This window comes from Rhincodon typus, chromosome 18 (assembly GCF_021869965.1).
Source record: "Rhincodon typus isolate 14 chromosome 18, sRhiTyp1.1, whole genome shotgun sequence".
In the NCBI taxonomy this organism is placed as follows: domain Eukaryota; kingdom Metazoa; phylum Chordata; class Chondrichthyes; order Orectolobiformes; family Rhincodontidae; genus Rhincodon; species Rhincodon typus.
In genome coordinates, this window is record NC_063349.1 from 36,300,993 (window position 1) to 36,322,534 (window position 21,542).

At 40.7% G+C, this 21,542-nt stretch overlaps 1 protein-coding gene across 2 annotated transcripts in view; it reads right to left on the reverse strand.

Moving 5' to 3' along the window:
* Window positions 1-7,431: 7,431 nt before the first annotated feature.
* The window catches only part of msrb3 (methionine sulfoxide reductase B3), a 113,098-nt gene continuing 98,987 nt past the window's right edge, over window positions 7,432-21,542 (reverse strand). For both annotated transcript variants that reach the window (XM_048608009.1, XM_048608010.1), the window contains 2 exons: window positions 9,624-9,721; window positions 7,432-8,169 (listed from right to left, as the gene is read on the reverse strand). In XM_048608009.1, coding sequence (XP_048463966.1) covers window positions 8,014-8,169; window positions 9,624-9,721 — 254 coding nt within the window. In that variant the 3' untranslated portion in view covers window positions 7,432-8,013. The remainder of the gene's footprint in view (window positions 8,170-9,623; window positions 9,722-21,542) is intronic.

A 21,542-nucleotide genomic window follows, 5' to 3' on the forward strand; every position in this document is an offset into this window, starting at 1 on the left:
TGTATTTACACTGCTGATTTGTTCAAGCAATGGAGGAAGAAAGAAAAGATGGCATAGCTTTGGAGTGTAATTTCAGAGTAAGATTAAGTAGGCAACAGGTAGCTGATTGGTTTGTACAATTGCAGCCGGTTTGGATGCCAAAGGTGATCAGCCTGATAATGACTCTCTGATTAGTACCTGGGCAGCTGAAAAGCTTTTGAATGTGAATGTTTCAGTGGGACAAGCTCCAGACTGCTGGAAGAACAAATTGTTGCTCTACCTCTCTACAATAAGAAAGCCAGTTTTTTCCCCACCAGTTACTGTAAGCTGTAGCTGTTAACCAGTAACTAAGACACTTTGTAGTTATTATGCTAATTGCCCTATGTCTCCTGCAAAGAAGTTTAAGAACCTGGAGAAAGGAGATCGAAGATTGGAAGGTCTCAGGAAGATAATCAGAACATCTCACTGAAACCTGTGGGTTAGTGCTATTGAACTATGTGTCCAGTTTTTTCCTCCCCTCCACTTATATCATTGCTTCTTTTGTTTGTCTGTATCTGTCTGTATGTCTGTTTAGAGGTTTTAAAGGGGGTTAGAGTTTCAACGTGTAGTGTTATATGTTGATAATTCATTGTTGGTTACCTGCGGTTAGAATTTTTTCATTTATAGTAAGGAGTAGATTTTGTTAAGTACAAAAACTTGGTCAGTGTTTTCTGTAACCCTGAATGCATCAGATGGATGAATTTGGGGCTTTGTGTATTTTGATTAAATTTTAATTTTAATAATGACTCCGGTATCAATGAGACTTGTATATCAGCACCCTTTCCTAAATGGATTGTAACAAGTAGTCAGGTGTGTCTTGGTCAGGATTATTTTGAAACAAACATAATGAGGAATTAGGTGTGGTATCAGTGATTGATAAAAGTCAATAAAACACCAGGCTCTGTGTTACAAATGAGAAATGACATTGGAAATTGCAAAGAGTGTACTGCAGGTGGCAGAATTGCCCCTGGCAATCAAGTGAACTTCAAAAATCCAGGTTAATTGAATTGGCAAGCAAGTTGGGGTGAAATTGTTGGCTTGAGCTAGGAAGGCAGACATAATTGAAGTGCGAGCACAGCATTTGGGTTTGTTGGAAAAAGAAGGAAGAACAGTTGCTGGGGTAGTGATAGATCAGGATCAGGTAATATTCAGTTATTGTGCTGCAGCTGGCAAAGGAGATGTCAGATGGTGACATAGGTTCTGATGGGGAAGAATCCAATCACAATCTAAAGTCCGGAAGGAAGTGTTTAAGTTTGTGCAGGCCCTACCAAAATTTGGTAAAAAGATATGGTTACATTCTTTATATACTTTGAGAAAATAGTGAGGTAAATGAATTGGCCAGAGGAAAACTGGCATTGATCATGCAGGTTAAGTTGGAAGGTATGGCACAAGAAATTTATGCTAAAAATACTCATCAATTAGACATTATGTTCTCACACTTAGAGGAAAGACAATGAGAGGATCTTCTTAGACTACATAGGAAAGATGAGTTATCTGTAGAGATACAGCTGATCTACTATATTAGCTAGGCGTGATGTGCTTGTGGCAGAGTCAATACCAATAGGACAGCAACCTTGTCTGTTGAGCCCAGATAACAAGCTCAGGTGGAAACAGATTCAGAACATATTGGAAAATCACTTGATTATACCTAACCAAAACAGATGGAGTTCATGGTTGTGGTTACTTCCTAACATGATAGGAGAAATTAGAGTCATAGAATCATAGAATCCCTACTGTGCAGAAAGAGGCCATTTGGCCCACTGAGTCTGCTCTGACCCTCAGTATCACCCCTCCCAGATCCAACCTCCCTACCCTATCCCTTTATTTATGAGCTTTTTAGGAATGTATGGGTTGTACCAGAGGTTTGTGCATAATTGCAGCACAATAGCTATACCTTTGACAAATTTATTAAAGAAAAAAGGAAAAGTGGTATGGTCAGTGGAATGCCAAGCAGCATTTTGAGAAACTGAAGGCAATCTTAATATATTAATCAGTGTTGGCTGCCCCTGATTTTTCCAAAACTTTTAGCAAGGCAATTGATTCTAGTGATTTAGGAGTAGGTGCAGTTTTGTTACAAAATTATGAGTTGGGAATAGAACAGAAAATGTTCTAAGAAACTAAACTAGTATCAGAGGAAGTCCTCTATTGTAAAATAAAAACAGTTTGGGAGTATTATTGACTCTTGGAACACTGTTAACTCCATGTCTGACATGATAACACAGAAACATTAATCTACACTGACCATGATTCATTAGCAGTCATCAAAAATTTAAAAACTCGATATGTAAGACTATTCAGGTGGAGTCTGTTGTTTCAACCATTTAATATAAATAGTATTCACATTGCTGGAAATGATAATGTGATTGTAGAAATATTGCCGCCAGTGTAAAATGATAGAATAACTCAAATGTTTAGGAAATGTTGAATGATTGTATGTGATTATGTCAGGAGGAAGGAAGAATGAATGTAAGTCACGTATTTTGTTATTTGTGTGCCACACATCTTGTGATAAAACACACTTTTTACTTGATGTTTCATCTCTTATAAAGATGGAGGCATGTAAAGATCAAATCTCGAGTATGAGCACACATTGCCAAGGGGGTCGTAACCACACAAAATGTTGGTCAACATGGTGTTTGAGTATTTGTGGAGAGCATAAGGAAGGCATAAATGGTATTATCATTGGACAATTGTTTCAGGAATGGTCTGGGGACCTGGGTTCAAATCCTGCTATGGCAGATGGTGAAATTTGATTAAATTTTCAAAAAAAATCTGGAATTAAGATACTATTGATGGCCATAAATCAATTGTCAGGAAAAATCAATCTGGTTCACTAATGCCCTTTAGGGAAGGAAACTGCCATCCTTTACCTAGTCTGGCCTACATGTGACTCCAGTCCTCAGCAATGTGATTGGCTCTTAACTGCCTTTGGGCAATAAATGCTGACCTAGCCAGAGACACCCTTGTCCTGTGGATCAATAAGACAAAAGTATAGTTAGTAATGCAGTGGCCATATTTGTTAACTAAAAGGTCTCCTGTATGAAAGCTTGCAACAGGCAATGTTTCCCACAGCATCTTTAGGCTGTTCCTGGTGCACTTGGTGGCTTCAATATAATGTTTAGAACCTCTTTCCTCACAAGTCCCTGTGGCCTTCATGCCTACGTCTCTTTGCAGGATGACGTTTTACAGTATGCTGTGCATGAGAGGTTGTGCCTCTATAATCTGGCAGCGCCAGGATCAAGCCTTTGCCAGCTTGGGCCGCAGTAGGTCACTTACCAGGGAGAGCATGGATGCTTTTAAATGGCAACAGTGACGCTTGTACCTATGGGAGGTTGAAGCAATTAATGTCATGTGCCTCTCCCATCCAACCATGAGCAATGAAATGTATTTCTTTCCAGAAGCTTCCAACAAGTACAGTCTGAGTGAGTTCACATTGGAAGAATAAACACGACTATGAGAACAACAGCCAAGTACCGTACTTGTGCTCTTAAATTCTGTATTTAAAGTACATGTGAGGGTAGACTGGGCACGTACACTGTGTATGACCTTACAATCGAAACAGCGCCTTTAGAATGGATGAAAAGTGGAACTGGAATGGTACTGTGGATGCTGGACCGTAGAGATTGTTAAACCAGAGAGTGCAACGTTTATTAGAATCACTACGAATCTCTATCCAATCTGTATTACAAGATGTTTCCAGATCTATCCCAGCAGTTTGAGTACTGTTTCAATATATCAGTGATAGATTCAGTGACGTACCCTAGAACAGTCACCTTATGATATGTCTGTTTAGTGGTGTTTTCTGATACTACTGCAATATACATGCCATTGCTTTGAGTACAGCTTTAATTCTCAACAGCCACCTAAAGATTTGCCTTTTTAGATGAAGCATTGATAGTGGGCTGCCTTAAAAGAAGGCAATGTGGGGATTTTCTCTGCCCTTGTGCATGAAATGTGGAAACATTTGGCGAGATTGAAAAATCTGAATCTTGATATCAAGAACAAAAGTTCCAATTTTCACTTTAAGGTTTCAACAGCAAGTTCTGAATCTCGCAAACGACCAGCATTGATCTTATTTCCATGTACTTGCGTCTCATCATTAGATAGCCTTGCCTCATTGCTATGCAGCTTACAATTCCACCCTGCTCTCTCAAGCAACTTGAAAGTCAGAATGGTTACCTGGTGGGTACTGATTGCTGTCCCAGGCATCCATTTCAAAATTCCTCCATGAACGTGTACTTGAATGCCCCATGGATAGGATCCTCCTCTATCCTTCACCAACTGTAATTAGCATCAGCAAACTACCACAACTAAACATTATCATGACTGATCTCAGACTAAATCAGAATCCATTGCCCTTCTGGACTTCACCTTGAAGCTCAGGGATACCTTTGATTTGCAACCTACTACCATATTGCTTTGCAGGCAGTGATACAATAGGGAGGCAATGGCTTGGTGGTATTATTGCTAGATTAATGATCCAGAGAGCTAGGTAATGTCCTGGGGGACCTGGGTTCAAATCCTACCATAGCAGATGGTGGAATCTGAATTCAACAAATTCTGGAATTAAGAGTCTAATGATGACCATGAATCCATTGGTTCACTAATGCTCTTTACGGAAGAAAACTGCATTTATGTGGCCTACATGTGACTCCAGACCCACAACAACGTGGTTGACTCTTAACTGCCCTCTGGGCAATTAGTGAGGGGCAGAAGTGTTGGAGTGGCTAGTGATGCCCTCATCCTATGAATGAAGTTTTAAAAAAGCACAGCCAACTCATGCACCTACACAGGGTGCATCTTACTGATCCAGAGTGTTCACTCAGTGACAGTCATTGATGGAGATGATGCATGCAATAGTGAGGGTGGTATTCCATGACCGTTGGTGGGATTTGTGTGCCGTGCCGTGTGTGTGATGTAGCAGAAGATGGTGGAAATTACCATTCTGTAACATTCTGCAGTGCAGAAGACATTGATCTTTTTCTTCGATTACTGTGAGAGTGGGGATGGAACTGACTAATTGTATCCAACCCAGCTTTGCTTGGTGCCCTGACCTCTCTAGTGAATTAGTGGGTACAGGAAGGCCCTCCTCTTGATCAATCTGTCCACCAGGATTTCCAGGTCCCTATCTTGAAAGAGAGCGGCCAGTTTCCCTCTCTGAGATATTTTCATTTCCTAAGAGAATAGCGGGCACAGTGGTTCCTGACTCGCAGTATCTCAACTAGTTGTGCTCTAAATATTGACATCAGCGTCTTTTACACTGGAGGTGCTGGCAGCAACAGCAGAAATCCCACCTTCCCTGCTACGTGGCTGCATGAGAAGGCTAGCCAGGAGGCTTGGATTGTTGGTTTGATTATTAATGAAGTATGGAGAGGAAGAAAATATAAGAAAAGCCATTGTAAGTCCTGAGAAAATGCCCATCACCAAACTCCCTGAAACTTTCACAGTGAAAATGGTCAAGTCCAACCCGATGTGACAGCTGCTGGAAGGCAAGCAGTGATTTGTCAACGGTAACGTGTGAACTTGAAGGATCCCCTCTATTCACATAGGGGTTGGCAATATATGAGGGAGAATGCACGGCCAAATAAATATGATCTGTATTCCTGAGACTTTCAGAATTCTTGCCACTCTGTAACATTGTTGAGGAGAACCAGCAGGTCACTGTGTAAAGGAAAAACATTTCTTTCTTGAAGAAATAGTTTGTCAGTTCATTTTTATAAGTAAGTATGCATGTTCAGCTTACAGAAATACAGTACAGAAGAGGCCTTTCAGCCCATCAAGTCTGTGTCGATTAAAAGCTACTCTAAATCTATACTAGCCCCACTTTCCAGCACTTGGCCAACAGACTTGAATGTGACAACATTTCAAGTGCTCATTCAAGTACTTTTTGAAGGTGTGTTTTCCCAACTCAATTACCCTTCCAGGGAGTGTGTTCCAGCTTACATCCCTGATATTCCCGGTAGTTGTCAAGGATGTTGTATGGCACTTATGCTCTCAACATGCCCTGGTAATGCCAGGCCTAACAACAGGTCTGCTTACAGTAGGCAAAGACCCTTTTAAACTGAAGCATCTGAAAGCACTGCCCGAAAACAAACTAATGTGTGCTTCTGTCAAGTATAGGAACAATAACAAAGATGTGTAAAAAGCAATTCTCATGAAAAAACCTCAAGTTATTCTGTTGATAGTGCATAAGTGCATTGCTACACGTTGGGCACAAACACACCTGATAACCTAAGTCATGAAAACGATTACACCTACGAAGTATGGTGCAAGATACAGAATCACAATAGTATGGAAGCAGGCCATTCAGCCCATTGATCCAGACTGACCCTCCAAAAAGCATCTCACCCAGATCCACCCTATCCCTGTAACCCTGCATTTCCCATGGCTAATCCACCTAGCCGACGCATCCCTGGACACTATGGGCAATTTAGCATGGCCAATCCACCTAAAATGGACATCTTGGGACTGGAGGAGGAAATCCATGCAGACACAGGGAGAACGTGCAAACTCCACACAGACATTTGCCCGAGGGTGGAATTGAACCCAGGTCCCTGGTGCTGTGAGGCAGCAGTGTTAACTGCTGAGCCACCATGCCGCCCACATGGGCAGCTTTTCCTTTTTCAGTGGCTGACATATTGGATTGTCTAGTTGCAGCAAATAGAGAGATACAAGGCAGAGAAAGCATTGACTTGGCTTTTTGTTAACACAAATTATGTAGATTACTTTTTAAAAAGTAACGTAAATGTATAATTTTACTACATGCAATTATATGAAAAGGTCTGAGATTTTTAGTCTTTTAAGAAATCGTGGAAAGTAAAGAAGAAAACAATTTCTTGAAGAACTTTTGACAAAACTGTGTCTCAGTACTTGATTTTCCATCAAGGTGATCTATAACTGAGTTGATCAGAGTAAAATATTACAAAGGTTGATGTTTTAGCACTGATCACTGGTAGCATCTAGACATTTGGGAGAGAATCATTAAACTACTTAAAGATGAGTTCTTCATGAAAATTCTCACAACTCCCTTAAATTCCAACATGAATACGCTACCCTCCCAAATGCACACATAAATGATTTCATCCTCACACAAGCATGCGCAAAGGTGGAGACTCTGTACAGGTGACGTTTGAATCCTTCTTTGAATGTCTGCCTTCTCTCGACTGAATTCAGTCCCCTGAAATATTTTGCAATGAATGAAGTATGTAGAGTATCTGAGCATGCTCCATTTCCATCGCTCTGACCCCTGCTTCAGGAGACTCCTTGAGATAAAGTGCTGAAAATATTTTTTTCAAAATGCAGACCATCAACAATGGAACCAGATATACTGAGGTGGTCTTGACATATTCCAGCTGTAAATTAATTGACCTATGGACAGCCAGTGAGATGCACAACACAGAGCCACACACATCAGACCCATATTACTATTTTTTTATTAAGGCAATAGTATTGAAAACAAGTTCTGAGTAAAAGATAAGGGAAAATATATGTCACTTCACAAAAATAATTTTAATTCTGATGTTCAACACAGACTTATAACATCCCGTAGCTTTCCTGATTTTGTCAGTGTAGGACAGCGTGACCCAAGCTTGAACTTTTCTTTCTCTTGCCACTGCATTTCATTGTCAAGCATTCCTGGCAGTCTCCAAATTACATGATGAGGAAACTGCTAATACCTCGCTTTTCCTGCTTGCCCTGTGCCATGCTATGCTGCTCTGGAACAGTACAATGGATTTCCTATGCTACATGGGAGAACTCCCACATTTTAAAAACCCAATCACATTGACTTACTCCGTTACAATCTACATCCTGCGAGAAGAAAGTTTACAAGGATAGTCATATTCATTTTAAACAAGTTCAGTGCTTTTGTACAGAAGATCTTTACTCGTGTGTATTTAAATAACTTGTTACTTTATTATTTTAAATGCAGGAAGATATTTGTCCCTGGAGCTTGGGCTTGGGAAGTAATAACTCCATCCATCAGCCTTCTGTAGCCTAGAGTTCAGTCTTGCCAGATGTGGCAGGATCGGTGCCTTCATCAGTTGAGCTCTGGCCCGTGGGTATAAAGGATAATGAGGCAGAGTTTATACAATACCGTTTACCAGTTGGACGGGGCCCATCATCAAAGACATGTCCCAGATGTGCACCACACTGAAATAAAATAGCAAAAGTAATTGCTTTCTTGTAACAAAAAGGATATGTTAGATTACCATTATTCTCTGTGTTACTCACCACAAGGTAGTAAACTAGAGATAACATCTAAGTAGTCCCTCTGATCTAACCTTTTAACCTTTAACAGCAGCTATTTCTGACCCTGCTTAAACAGTATTCTAGCAATTTAATAAGGGATTGCAAGTTCTAAAATATACATGTTGCTTCATTAACTCAACAATACACAACTTGATCATTTTAAATGACTTCAAGAGAAAAAAATATTTTACACCTGTGGACATGTACTAACCATTGAGCAAACTTCAGAACAAAATAAGTTGAAACAACAGCATATTTCTGTCTGTCAGTACAGGAACCAGTAAAAATCACACTAAAGTTTTCCGGTTTAACCTTTGCTTTTGTACACACATGGAGGCCTGTCAGACCATCACATGCATATTACACATTGAAATCAGACTGTGTGCTTGTGACAAGGATTCTGAGTTGTTAAAAGGGAGGAAACCTTCCTCTTGTCCTGTCAGTTTGCTGGACCATCAGCTGATTGCTAGGGTCAATTCTCCTCCTGCTACCCTGGAGACATGGATCTCACAATGCCCCAATATCCTTTTCCACTTTTAAGATTCAGGAACTTAATTGCCAATATTTACACAAGTTGAAATCTAGAGTTGCAATCCCCAGACAATTTCAGTCAAGTCCGTTTATTAGATCCATTTACATTAATTGTACATGATGAATAAATTACTTCTCAATTTTGATGGAATTTATTAGTGGATATATTTTTTTAAAAATTGTACTAGAGTTGGAGCACATATTTTCTCAGTTTTAAAATGAATTTCTCAATTATTTTCTCCCCTCTGTCCTTAGAACACTGATTCCTTGCTGGCTCACATTCCACAATTCTGTCCAAGTGGTAGCTGCAGAATTTGAGATAAAGAGCTTTGATGACTACGACAGCAACACATCTGAACAAATCTGTTCTTGTATGTATTCTGAGTGGGGATCACTGGATAGGTGGATAGAGTGAGATTTACTGTCCCCTCTCTATACTAGGGGCACTAGGATCAATTCTGATTCTTCTATGACTGTGCTCGATTGCCATCAACGAGCATCCTAAACTGGGATCTTCTGGTGCTGCATAGCTTCACTACTCTATAAACTTTGTGTAATCAGGGGCGTTTATACTATTCCAAGCTTCTACACTGGAATAATCCTACTTCCTATAAAATGTGATCTGTAAATTGCAGAGTAAAGGAGTGGGCTCCCAAGCAAACCTGGAATCAATTAAACTGAAACTGGTACAAAAGCTGAACTGTCCCAGTTGAACAATACTCAGAAACTGTGGGAACATGGTACACGAGCAGAATTATCCCACAATAACAACACTTGGAAACTGTAGAAACATGGTACATGAATGAAGTAAGTAATAAACTTACATGACTGCAACTGATCTCAATCCTGTGCATACCATGGGAGAAGTCATCAACCTGCGTTATTGTTTTAGAATCCAACACATCATAGAAAGATGGCCAACCTGTTGGATAATTAAAGGTTATTAAGGGCTGGATCATAAGCACTGCATTCCTGAAACAGGATCTGCTGTGATAACTTAGTAGTCAAGTATCAATAATCAAAGTGAATGTTATGTGAGGTGACTGGTTGATAAAAGCATGAAATTTTGCTCTACATGTATATGCATCATATTGGGTAGATTCCACGTTTACCTTTTGTCTATGTCTTACCCTTTGCTTCCCAATGATCATATCTCATCTTTTGAGGGATGTACCCTGTTCCCTAGCCAGTAACACTGTCTCAGACTTCCTGTAATGCTCCAGCAAAGCTCAGCGCAAGCCGGAAAAACAACACTTCATTTTCTGCTTGGGGACCCTGCAAATCTCTGGACTCAATATCGAGTTCAACAACTTTAGGGCTTGAACTCTCCCATGGTCTAGCCCCAACCCCCAAACACCAGGTCATGTTATCACATAGTCTGCTATTACACACAATGCATTGTTAGCCACTAATAGTCCCCATTAGTAGCTATTCAGCCTCCAAGGCAGCTTGTTATCCATTCCTTTGTCTGTCTAACTGCTCTTCTCCCTCTCTGGGCTCTATCCCCACCTATCATTTACTCCTTACCCCCTTCCGCCACCCTATCTTCTGCATATAAACCAGCATTTTCCTAGCTACCACCAGTTCTGAGGAAGGGTTGTACCTGACATGGCACGGTGGCTCAGTGGTTAGCACTGCTGCCTCACAGAGCCAGGGTCCTGGGTTTGATTCTAGCCTTGGGCAACTGTCTGTGTGGAGTTTGCACATTTTCTCCATGTCTGTGTGGGTTTCCTCTGGGTGCTCTGGTTTCCTCCCACAGTCCAAAGATGTGCAGGCTAGGTGGATTGGCCATACTAAATTGCCCGTAGCGTTCAGGGATGCCTAGAATAGGGGGATGGTTCTGGGTGGGATGCTCTGAGGGTTGGTGTGGACTTGTTGGGCTGAAGGGCTTGTTTCCACACTGTATGGATTCTATATAATACATTAACTCTGATTTCTCTTCACAGATGCTGAGATTTTCCAGCAATTTCTGTTTTTGTTGCATATTTAAGCAGCCTTGTGTTGGTTTCAGATGGTATAGCATCTCGCCTATTAGTTGGTTCTTCTGAGCATTGTAATGGGTGGGCCTTGGAGATCAAAGGGGCTGCTGAGATGTTTCTCCTCTCTGGTTTTCAACTTTGCCTATTTTTCTGGGGCAAAATTGGTGGCCATCAGTTAAACTTTTCTCACTTTCACACTTGAATGAATGAAGTCAGAAGTCACATGACACCAGGTTACAGTCCAACAGGTTTATTTAAAATCACAAGCTTTCACAGCGCAGCTCCTTTGTCAGGCAGTATCTCCACATCATTGAATGAATGAATGATTTATTGTTATGTGTATTTTAAAATTACTAATACAGTAAAATTCAGTGAAAAGCTTCAATTTGCTGAGTTAGATTCCTTTGGCATCTTGCTGAAGTGACCATTGTCAACTTGCATAAACAACAAGTGAGAACATGCAGTTCAACCATGATAGCTATACCTGATTCTATCCCCCTGTCTGAGATCTAAACATGTACATACTTTCCAACATTAATCAGTGAATAGCAAACAGGAAAGAACCCTGGCCGATCTTTTACTAACTGAGCAGCCTAAGGGTACCGAAGCCAACTACATCCCTGTCAGAGATTCAGATCATTGTCTTTTCAGTGTCATTGGAACCAAAATTCTGAAGCTCGCTCTCTGGTGACACTGTGGTTGTACCATCACCATGTGCCTGTAATGCTTCAAAGTGGGCACCTCAGCATGACCTTCTTAACAACAATTAGATTTGGGCAATTAAAGCAGGCTTTGCCAGTGATTCCCATATACCATGAATCATTAAAAGAATATCAGTTTACTCAGCGCAAAACCGAGAATTGAAGCTGGGATTTGTTAAGTCTTTGCAGCCAAGAATGTATCAGTTCCCAACGAGGCAAATGAAGGCCTTTGCAGTTGATTTGAGAAGTGATCTGTTTACTTTCCAGCATAGACAACGGTGTATTATGTTTTTTGTCACTATGCCAGAGTGTAAGATTACTGAAAGGATCTGAGCATTTCTGGCTGGGCCAGAAGGTGATGGTGAGCTGCATTTTTGAACCACTGCAATCCATTTACAATAGATACCAACACAATGCCATTAGGAAGGGTTTCCAGAATTTTGACCGAGGAACACTGAAGAAACACCAATATATTTCCAAGTCGAGATGGTGAGTGGCTTGGAGGAGAACCTGCAAGTGGTGTACAGGACATACCTGGGCAATCTTCCACATTGGTAAGTAGTTGCCAATGTTGTAGCTACACTGAAAAACTTGGTTTTGGGCACAGCACATTCTGGAGCATGTCTTCAGTACTATTGTTGAATATTGTCAGGGTGCACAGCCTTTGCAGTTTCCAGTGCCTTCAGCCATTTTTTGATATCACGTGGAGCGAATCAAATTGGCTGAAGACTGGCATTTCTGATGCTGGGGACCCCCAGAGGAATTAAGGGTAAATGAAAATCCTCAAAGTGTTAGAAATTGCATGAGAATATTGAAATTGACTGTTACTCCCAAAAATTATTTACAATGCATGTTCAATTTTGATTGAAACAGTTCAGTTAAACTATGCATCCACCAAGTCTGTTTCCTCAGTCATTCTTCTATAGTACTCAATTCTGGATAACATATGTTAGACAGGCGAACAGTTTGAAGAGTTTTCACCTTTGCTGCCTCAGATGCATTTTTGGATTCTTTTGGCAGGACCAGACCACCAACTCAAGTCCTGGAGAATGCTAGTTCTATCAGCATACAGCCATTATTAATCTATGATGTCTCCAATAGTTCAGCCACATTAATCTTATACTCACAGATCTTGCATACAGTAAACTGGCCACAGACGACAAGCAGCTCAATGTCCCTTTCTTCACGACAAGGACTCTTACAAGAGAGGTGTGAAAATGATGGACATTGACAGACACCTGAGAGTCAGTGACCAACAGCTGGGATCTCTGAAGGCTGACTGTTTAGGGCATCAGAAGAGGTGAAACAGAAAGTTCAGATACAAGAGAAGCGGTTACAGAGAAAGCTTCTTTCAGCTCTCTGTCTTCATTTGCAGCAATACCATGCCAGAGCGTGGTTCCTGAGCCAAATCACGCAATGTTTATCAAAGTGTTGAATACCAAGGTGCAAACCACTGTCTCACGATATGGAAGATTGCCAGTTTGTACTTTTTTACTTAGCAAGTTGAAACATATACTTTCAGCCGTATTGCGTTTCATTGTGATATTATAGCAATTTTTAATAATAATACTCATTGCTGCATATTGAAATTCTCATTTTTACACAACATATAACTGCTCTTATCGTTTCCATCCTCCCTAGATTTGAGAATACTGCTTTGTTTTAAACAGAGATACAATTTAGTGCTTTCCAAAAATGATAAGACAGTCATTGTTCAATTGATGACATCATGTAGTGCAGCAGTTTATTTGACAGAAGGACAACGCTGTAAAGTTCAGTAAATGCTACTTCTAATCAGGATTTTAGATCTATAAGAACCACAGAATAATACAACAAAGGAGGCCATTTGGCCCACTCTGCCTTTGCCATGTCTTTGAAAATGCTTTCCAGTTAGTTGCACTCTTTTGCTCAATCCCAAAAACCTGATGAATGTTTCTCCTGCAAATTTGTATGAAGTTCTTTTTTAAAAGTTAGTAATCCATTTTCTTCTACTACCCTTCCAGATCATTCATTCCAGATCTTAGCAACTCACTGTGTGATTTTACAACAAAAAGAACCATGAGTGGCAATATTTGTGACGATGGACAAATAGAAATCCCTTCATTCATTGTTCTCCTTGCACATTCCATTCCATTTGGTAATTATACTCACCTAAAGGCTCGGAGGAAAATATCCTGACTTTAATAAACAGTAAACAGGTTAGGGAAAGAACACTGACTGTCATGGGGGAGAAAGACTGGGGACAGATTACTTTAAATCTTACCCTGCTGAATATACAGGAACTCTATAAGGTTAGCATCACAAAAGCAGTATGCTTGAAGAGTTAAACCACAATTACAATTTATTTTATTTCAATTAAGTATAAAATGCATTCAAATTTCTAAATAATGAATTCAATTTGGTTAGAATGTTATGGCACATTTTTCAGATCTTGCCTTCCTGCTTCTGAAACACTTCAGAAGCAACTGCTTGGCTTTCTTCTGCTTACTAATTTATTTGATATTACTTTCTAAATCTTTAATTATCCTTATAAATATTCATAGAACTGTGGTCATTTAATCAGAAGCCATGTCAATTTAACACCATAATTTTTTTCCTTCATCTGGAAATCCAAAACCTCCTATTACCACTATGCACCACAATGAGATACAAATCAGCCAGATGCATATTCTCCCTTTAAAGTTCTAGCTTAGAAACTGCCAATAACGTTGTTGCTCTCCAGTAACAAAAGTAGTTGAAATAATTGTGGTTCACCAAAACAACCTCTTGACATTTAAGCTTCTCGTTTTTAGGATCTATTCCAACTATGTAAACTAACACAATACAGGGGTGTTGTAGCACTCACTCAGAGCCTGGTCTTTTTGAAAATCATCAATGAAATAGCTAATGCAATATCTATAATTATTTAGCAATTACCTTTGTCATGTGTTAAAAAACACTTGGTATTTGATAAAATCTAAATTATAACCACTTATGTGCTCAGTATGGTACACTGAATAGAGAATAATAGAAAGCTGAGTGACTTACAAGGCTGTAATTCAAATGAAATTGGTCTGTTTACCTCAGGTGTTTATAAATGTTAGTAGGAGTTCTGGTTTAATTAGTCTTACTATATACCTTGCCAGTGATTTGTTTTGTGTATTATATTACAGATAATTTTAGGAACATCTACTTTTCTTAGCATTGTGTAGGAGTGTTACACCTATGACTACCTATTCCATATAAATTAGTGAGTTATTGTATTATTATTGGTAATGGTGGGAATTCAAATGTCACAGGTATTATTAGTTAATGGATGTCATTTCACTGAGTTACGACTTGGTACTGATGGAATAAAGTTTCTTCCTCAAGTTTCCTTCATGTAAAAAGCTTCCACTCTTTGGGGTTTCCCACTCACTCACTCTCAGATTCAATAACATTCAGAGATGTGACTGGATTATAATATACACAGTCACATATCTAGTGTTGGCCTCAGCTAGGGTTGCCAACCTTACTGGCTACTAAGGGCTTCCATAAACACACTTTCACCATTGGTGACTGCAGGGAGATGCACTGTGACTGGAATAGAAGAATAAGAAGTATCAGGAGTATCATGCAGAACTGCACCAGCAGGGTGAGCCACTAAGAAGAGAGATGCAAGAATCCACGTCTCCGAGAGCTTTCAGATTATTACAAAGCCCAAACTTAGCTACTACTTGGATCTGGCGAACATGCCATTTCCAGGTAGGTCTCAGGCATCTCTGTATATTGGCAGTATGATTGACAGAGTATTCAGCCTTTTTTCTTTAAACATTTAAAGGGGCTGGCCTACCTGATCATCAATAGTGCACCTGCAGAGTTGTGGAGTGTGCATTAGAAAAGACCGGGTCTGGCATAAAAAACAAACCACTGGACCCAGAATGGCCATAAAGGGTAAGCCACATGACAGGATTGTGAGTTGGGCTTGGCTGCAGGGAGAAGCAGCTTCATCCTGAAAAGGTGGTGCGATAACAGGCTCTGAGCTAGGAATTAGAGAAGTCCTGGGAAGCTGAAGGTGTGACTAGGTGTAGGGCTCTGGAAGCCATGGGGCTGAGAAGAAGCCCATGAGCCATTTATAGTTCTGTGCAACTGAGAGTGGACCTTCAGTTCAACTCTCCTGCTTACACAATCAGGTATTCATGGTGAACATCTCATCCACTGTGAAGCCGATATATTCGTATTTTGAAAATAACATCTAATATTTATAAACATACAGAAAAATGAACTATGTTTCAAAGTCTAGAATTGGGATTTTTGCTTTCTTTCATATTTAGAAATGTGAAGTGTTCATATAGCCAACAACATTAATAAAACCTTGTGGCAGCTGATAATTGCATAACACCATCTATTTTCTTTCTTAGAAGCAGGCAGTTTTCCTTTTAATTCAATGTAAAACATCATTTATTCAATGCACCAGACATAATGGTCACTTTAAGGTTACAGGAAGCAAGTCTGCAAAATATTTCCTCTGAAACATCCCCTGTCAAACCTCTAAGGTCTACCACAGCATTGCTGCACCACATCAATAAATATGACAGGCTTAATGTTTTCATGGTTTATTCAATGCAGTTCTATTAAATGGCTTCTAAGTTCCTATTCTTTATCTTGGCCTATCTTTATTATATTACTGTTGCCAAGTTCACAAATTTCCTTTGATATTTACGCATACTGCACAAATAGCTGCAAAACATATTGCTTGGTTAATTCACGACTACTTTTTATCTCAGCAAACATGGGCACTCATTGCCAGATGAACTAATGCAAAGTAAATTCTTTTGTCAAAAACAGTAAGCATTGCAAAAAACAGTAGGCAATGGGCTTTTTCTCAACACAAACATACTTGGCCTTGATTTTCACTGTACTGTCCAGTGAGAATAAGATCTGCTAAGGGTTAAAATCAGGGCAACATCGCGTGTGCAGGATCCATGCAGATGACTGACACATTCTCATTGATATTTAAACATCTCCCTTGGCCCAGGAGGAGCTCAAAACCTGCCGTCCCAATGCATCATTTAGGAGAATATTGGAGATTGTTACCATGGGAACAATCAATTCTCAATTCACCAGCTCCATAGTGTTTATATGGACCAGACCAGAAATATGTTGGCAACAAGCAGGGTAAGCCTGACACTCCCTCTCCCTTCCCCAAGTTCACTTGCTTGCCCAGAGATAAAGGCAGGGCTACTACATTCTAGAACCTCAACTCCTCATTCAGAGAGATAGTAGGAACCGCCGATGCTGGAGAATCTGAGATAACAAGGTGTAGAGCTGGATGAACACAGCAGGCCAGGCAGCATCAGAGGAGTAGGAGAGCTGAAATTTCGGGTCTAGACCCTTCTTCAGAAATGGAGAAGAAGGGTCCAGACCCGAAACGTCAGCTTTCGTACTCCACTGCTGCCCAGCCTGCTGTGTTCATCCAGCTCTACACCTTGTTATCTCCTCATTCAGGGTGTGGGTTTAGCTCAGTTGGCTGGGCAGCTGGTTTGTGATGTTGACTGATGCCAACAGCATAGGGTTCGGTTCCCACACCAGTTGAGGTTACCATGAAGAACTCTCCTCCTCAACCTCTCCCCTTGTCTGAGGCATTGAAACCTCAGGTTAAACCACCACCAGTCATCTCTCTAATGGGAGAGCAGGTATGACTAAGTTGACTTTAACTTTACTCCTCATTCATGGTACACTCCTATCCATCAATACTGCACAAGTATTTATTTCCTTGTTTATGTTTAGATTTCTCTTCAGGCATTTTGCCTAGTTGTTGCAATTACATAAATTACCTCAAACTTCAAGAGATCTTGCTAAGAAAGTCACAGATCTCATGAGTATTAAAAAAATTCTGGAAAGTTGCTGCCAGAACTGTTTTCTAAAGCCTTATTTCCACTACAGTTTCTTTTACTGAAATTTAAAGAGACAGGCTTTTCAATGGTTTAGAGTTTATATGCACCAACTAGCTACCGAAGTTACAGAAAGCATGTAAAACTGATGTTTGATTGCTCATTTGTGCTAGGTTAGTTGATTTCAGGCAGGGGGCAGTAAAGGCAATATAATTGACCTCAGTGCACTGGAGCTTTTTAGGATAAGGAGAAAGCAAAAAGTAGCCAGTTCTCACCTCTGACTAACAAATCAGTGCTGGTGGATGTCCAAATGCATGCAAATTGCAATGGCCACCATGATGGAACCGGCTGCCAAAGCTCTCAGGCTAGACACACTTGGCGAGTAACCTTTGGACTAAAAATCTGCTCCCAGGAACCAGACCACAAGACAGAGTTGGCATCATCAAGATAGGATGACAGAAAACTCTGAAAGGAAAAATTCATAACACTTAAGCTATAGTATTATCCTTTTCAGACAGTGTTGGAACAGATCAAATCTTAGAAAGCAGGTTTAAAGCTACACAACCTGCAAAACCTGGCAGGTGGGCTCTTGGAATTGCCCAGAGTACTTCCTGCACTGGGGCTACCAGGAGTTAATGGGCTGGGATTCTAATCTGCTCAACTCAGCCGGTGACAAGGACACCCAGGCAGAGCCAACAGGGTTCATTCAAATTCAAGAGAGCATATCAGCTTTTGATAGCATCATTAAAATTGGAGCCAATATTAAATTTTACGAGAGGTTATGGTCCCTCCCAAGTGCTGTTCCTTTTCCCCCAGGGAAAGTGCATGGCCTAATTCTTTTGCATTATTTTTTATTTTTTGCAACTTCAAATCAGGATGAATACAACTCCTTCTACTTTCTTGATGCACTAAATCATAAAGATAATCATATTTATATTTGGTCAATCCAAATGTCCCATTAAATGGTATTAAGAAGGTAATTAGCTATACGAAAGGGCTGTAGGCATCTTTCTTAATAAGATAAAGACAATGTAGCCAGCATGACTGTTCACACAAACACTTTCTATCACTCAGCAGAGCAGGTTGCTCATCTGATGATGACTGCGGAATTAACATTCCTTTCTTTCTGTACGTCTCTGATATAAAGGCTATACCACCTTGTTTTTGTTTTATATTTCTGAACACTTTGCATGCCTGAATGTTGTAGTCGCTACTTTTAGCATTACTTACTCATGTTTCTGAGAACATCATGGTTCTCTAACATCACAACTGTATCCAATTCGAGTATCTTATTCGTAATGTTTCCAGAAATCATGAGTAAACATTTAATACAAATTTACTTCCCTGCAGGTCTCTCAGTATCTGCTTATTTCTGATACTTGCCCACATGATGGATATTTTCTCCTCCGTTATCCATCTCATTTGAACCTGCTTTTCATCTTATCCGCTGATAAACTTTTCTAATTTTAATGATCCCTTATAGCTGCCTCAATATTCTTTATTCTTCATTCCAATTCAGTATAATGCAACCTGTCTGCTCTAACAGTCTTTTGTAATACTAAATTAGTTTGCTTATGCACCACATTACCAGATACCAATAACATCCTTAATGCTCTTGACGAATCCATTCTTATGCAAACACCAGGACTATCCTGAACAGCATTATTTTATTTCCCTATTTACACATTTTGAAGCAATTCTTGTGTATGGACCTTGTAAGGTTTTGTTTATTCATTCATGAGACATGGGAGTTGCTGGCTGACCAGCCTTTATTGCCCTTGAGATGGTGGGAGTGGTGAGCTGCTTTCTTGAACCGCTGCAGTCCATGTGCTATAGTGCCCACAATGCCCTGAGGAAGGAATTCCAGGATTTTGACCCAGCAACAGCAAAGGAATGGCAATATAATTCCCAGTCAGGATGGTGAGTGACTTGGAGGGAAACTTGCAGATGGTGGTGTTCCCATGTATCTGATGGAAGTGGGTTGTGGTTTTGGAAAGTACTGCCTAACAATCTTTGGTGAATTTCTGCAGCGTAACTTGGGGGTACTACACGCTGCTGCTACTGAGCATCGGTGGTGGAGGGAGTGGATGCTTGTGGATGTGGTGCCAATCAAGCAGGCTGCTTTGTCCTAAATGGTGTCAAGCTTGTTGAGTGTTTTTGGAGCTGCGCTCATCCAGGCAAGTATGAAATATTCTATCCCACTTCGAAACTTACTTTGTAGATGGTGGACAGGCTTTGGAGACTCACTGCAGTATTCCTGGCCTTGGACCTGCTCTTGTAGTCACTGTTTTTATGTGCCGATTTCAGTTGAGTTTCTGGTCAATGGTAATGCCCAGGATATTGACATTACGGGATTCAGTAATGGTAACATTGTCAAGGGGTGGTGGTTAGATTGTCTCTTATTGAACACAGTCATCGGCTGGCATTTGTGTGGCGTGAATTTTCCTTGTTACTTGTCACTTGTCAGCCTAAGCCTGGATACTGTCCATATCTTGTTGCATTTGAACATGTACTGCTTCAGTTTCTGAGGAATCGTGAATGGTGCTGAACACTGTGCAATCATCAGTGAAAATCCCCTCATGATGCAGGGAAGGTTGTTGATGAAGAGTAAGAGGATTTTTGGGCCTAGGACACTCCCTTGAGGAACTTCTGCAGAGATGTCCTGGAGCCGAGATGACTGACCTCCAACGACCACAACCACCTTCCAACGTGTCAGGTATGACTCCAACCAGCCGAGAGTTTGCCCCCTGATACCCACTGATTCCAGTTTTGCCAGGGCTCCCCAACACTCAATTGAATGCAGCCTTGATATCAAGGGCTGTCACTCTCACCTCATTTCTAGAACTCACTTCTTTTGACCGTGTTTGAACCAAGGCTTTAATAAGGTCAGGAGCTGAGTGGCTTGGGCAGAACCCAAACTGGGCATCACAGAAGGGAACTGCCGAGCAGGTACTGCTTGATAGCACTGTTGATGAAATGTTCCATCAATTTACTGATATTGAGAGTAGACTGATGGGGTGGTAATTAGCTGGATTGGTTTGGTTCTGCTTTGTATGTACAGGACATACCTGGGCAATTTTCCACATTGTCAGGTAGATGCCAGTGTTGTAATAGTACTGGAACAGCTTAGGGCAAGGGGAGTGTCAAATTCTGGAGCACAAGTCTTCAGTACTGTTGCCTGAATGTTGATACAGCCCGTAGTCTTTGCAGTATCCAGTGCCTCCAACTGTTTCTTGATATCATGTAGGATGAATCAAATTAGTTGAAGATTGGTATCTGTGATGCTGGGAACCAGTGGAGGAGGCCAAGACAGATCATCCACTCAGCACTTCTATCAGAAGATTGCTGAGAATGCTTCAGCTTAACCTTTTGCCTGGATGTGTTGGGCTCTTTCATCAGTGAGGGTGGGGACATTTGTGGAACCTCCTCCTCCTGATTTCCCTCTTAAGGAATATATTTAAGAGGAAAATCAGGAGGTCAAAATGGGGACATGAGATAACTTTGGCAAATAGAGTTAGGGAGAATCCAAAGGGATTCTACAAATACATTAAGGACAAAAGGGTAACTAGGGAGAGAACAGGGCCCTTTAAAGATCAGCAAGGTCGCCTATATGTGGAATTGTACGAGATGGGGGAGATACTGAATGAGTATTTTGCATCAGTGTATACTGTGGAGAAGGATATAGAAGATAGAGAATGTGGGGAAATAAATAGCGACATCTTGAAAAATGTCCATATTACAGAGGCGGTGGTGCTGGACGGCTTAAAACACATAAAGGTGGATAAATCACCAGGATGTGATCAGGTGTACCCTAGAACTCTGTGGGAAGCCAGGGAAGTGATTGCTGGGCCCCTTACTGTGATATTTGTATCATCGATAGCCACAGGTGAGGTGTCGGAAGACTGGAGGTTGGCTAATGTGGTGCCAATATTTAAGAAAGATGGTAAGGAAAAGCCAGGGAACTACAGACCAGTGATCCTGACATTGGTGGTGGCTAAGTTGTTGGATGTGATCTTTTTGGACTTCAATAAGGCGTTTGACAAGGTTCCTCATGGCAGACTGGTTAGCAAGGTTAGATCACATGGAATATAGGAAGAATTAGCCTTTTTGATACAGGACAGGCTCGAAGGTAGAAGACAGAGGGTGGTGGTGGAGGGTTGCTTTTCAGACTGGAGGTCTGTGACCAGTGGTGTGCCACAAGGATTGGCGGT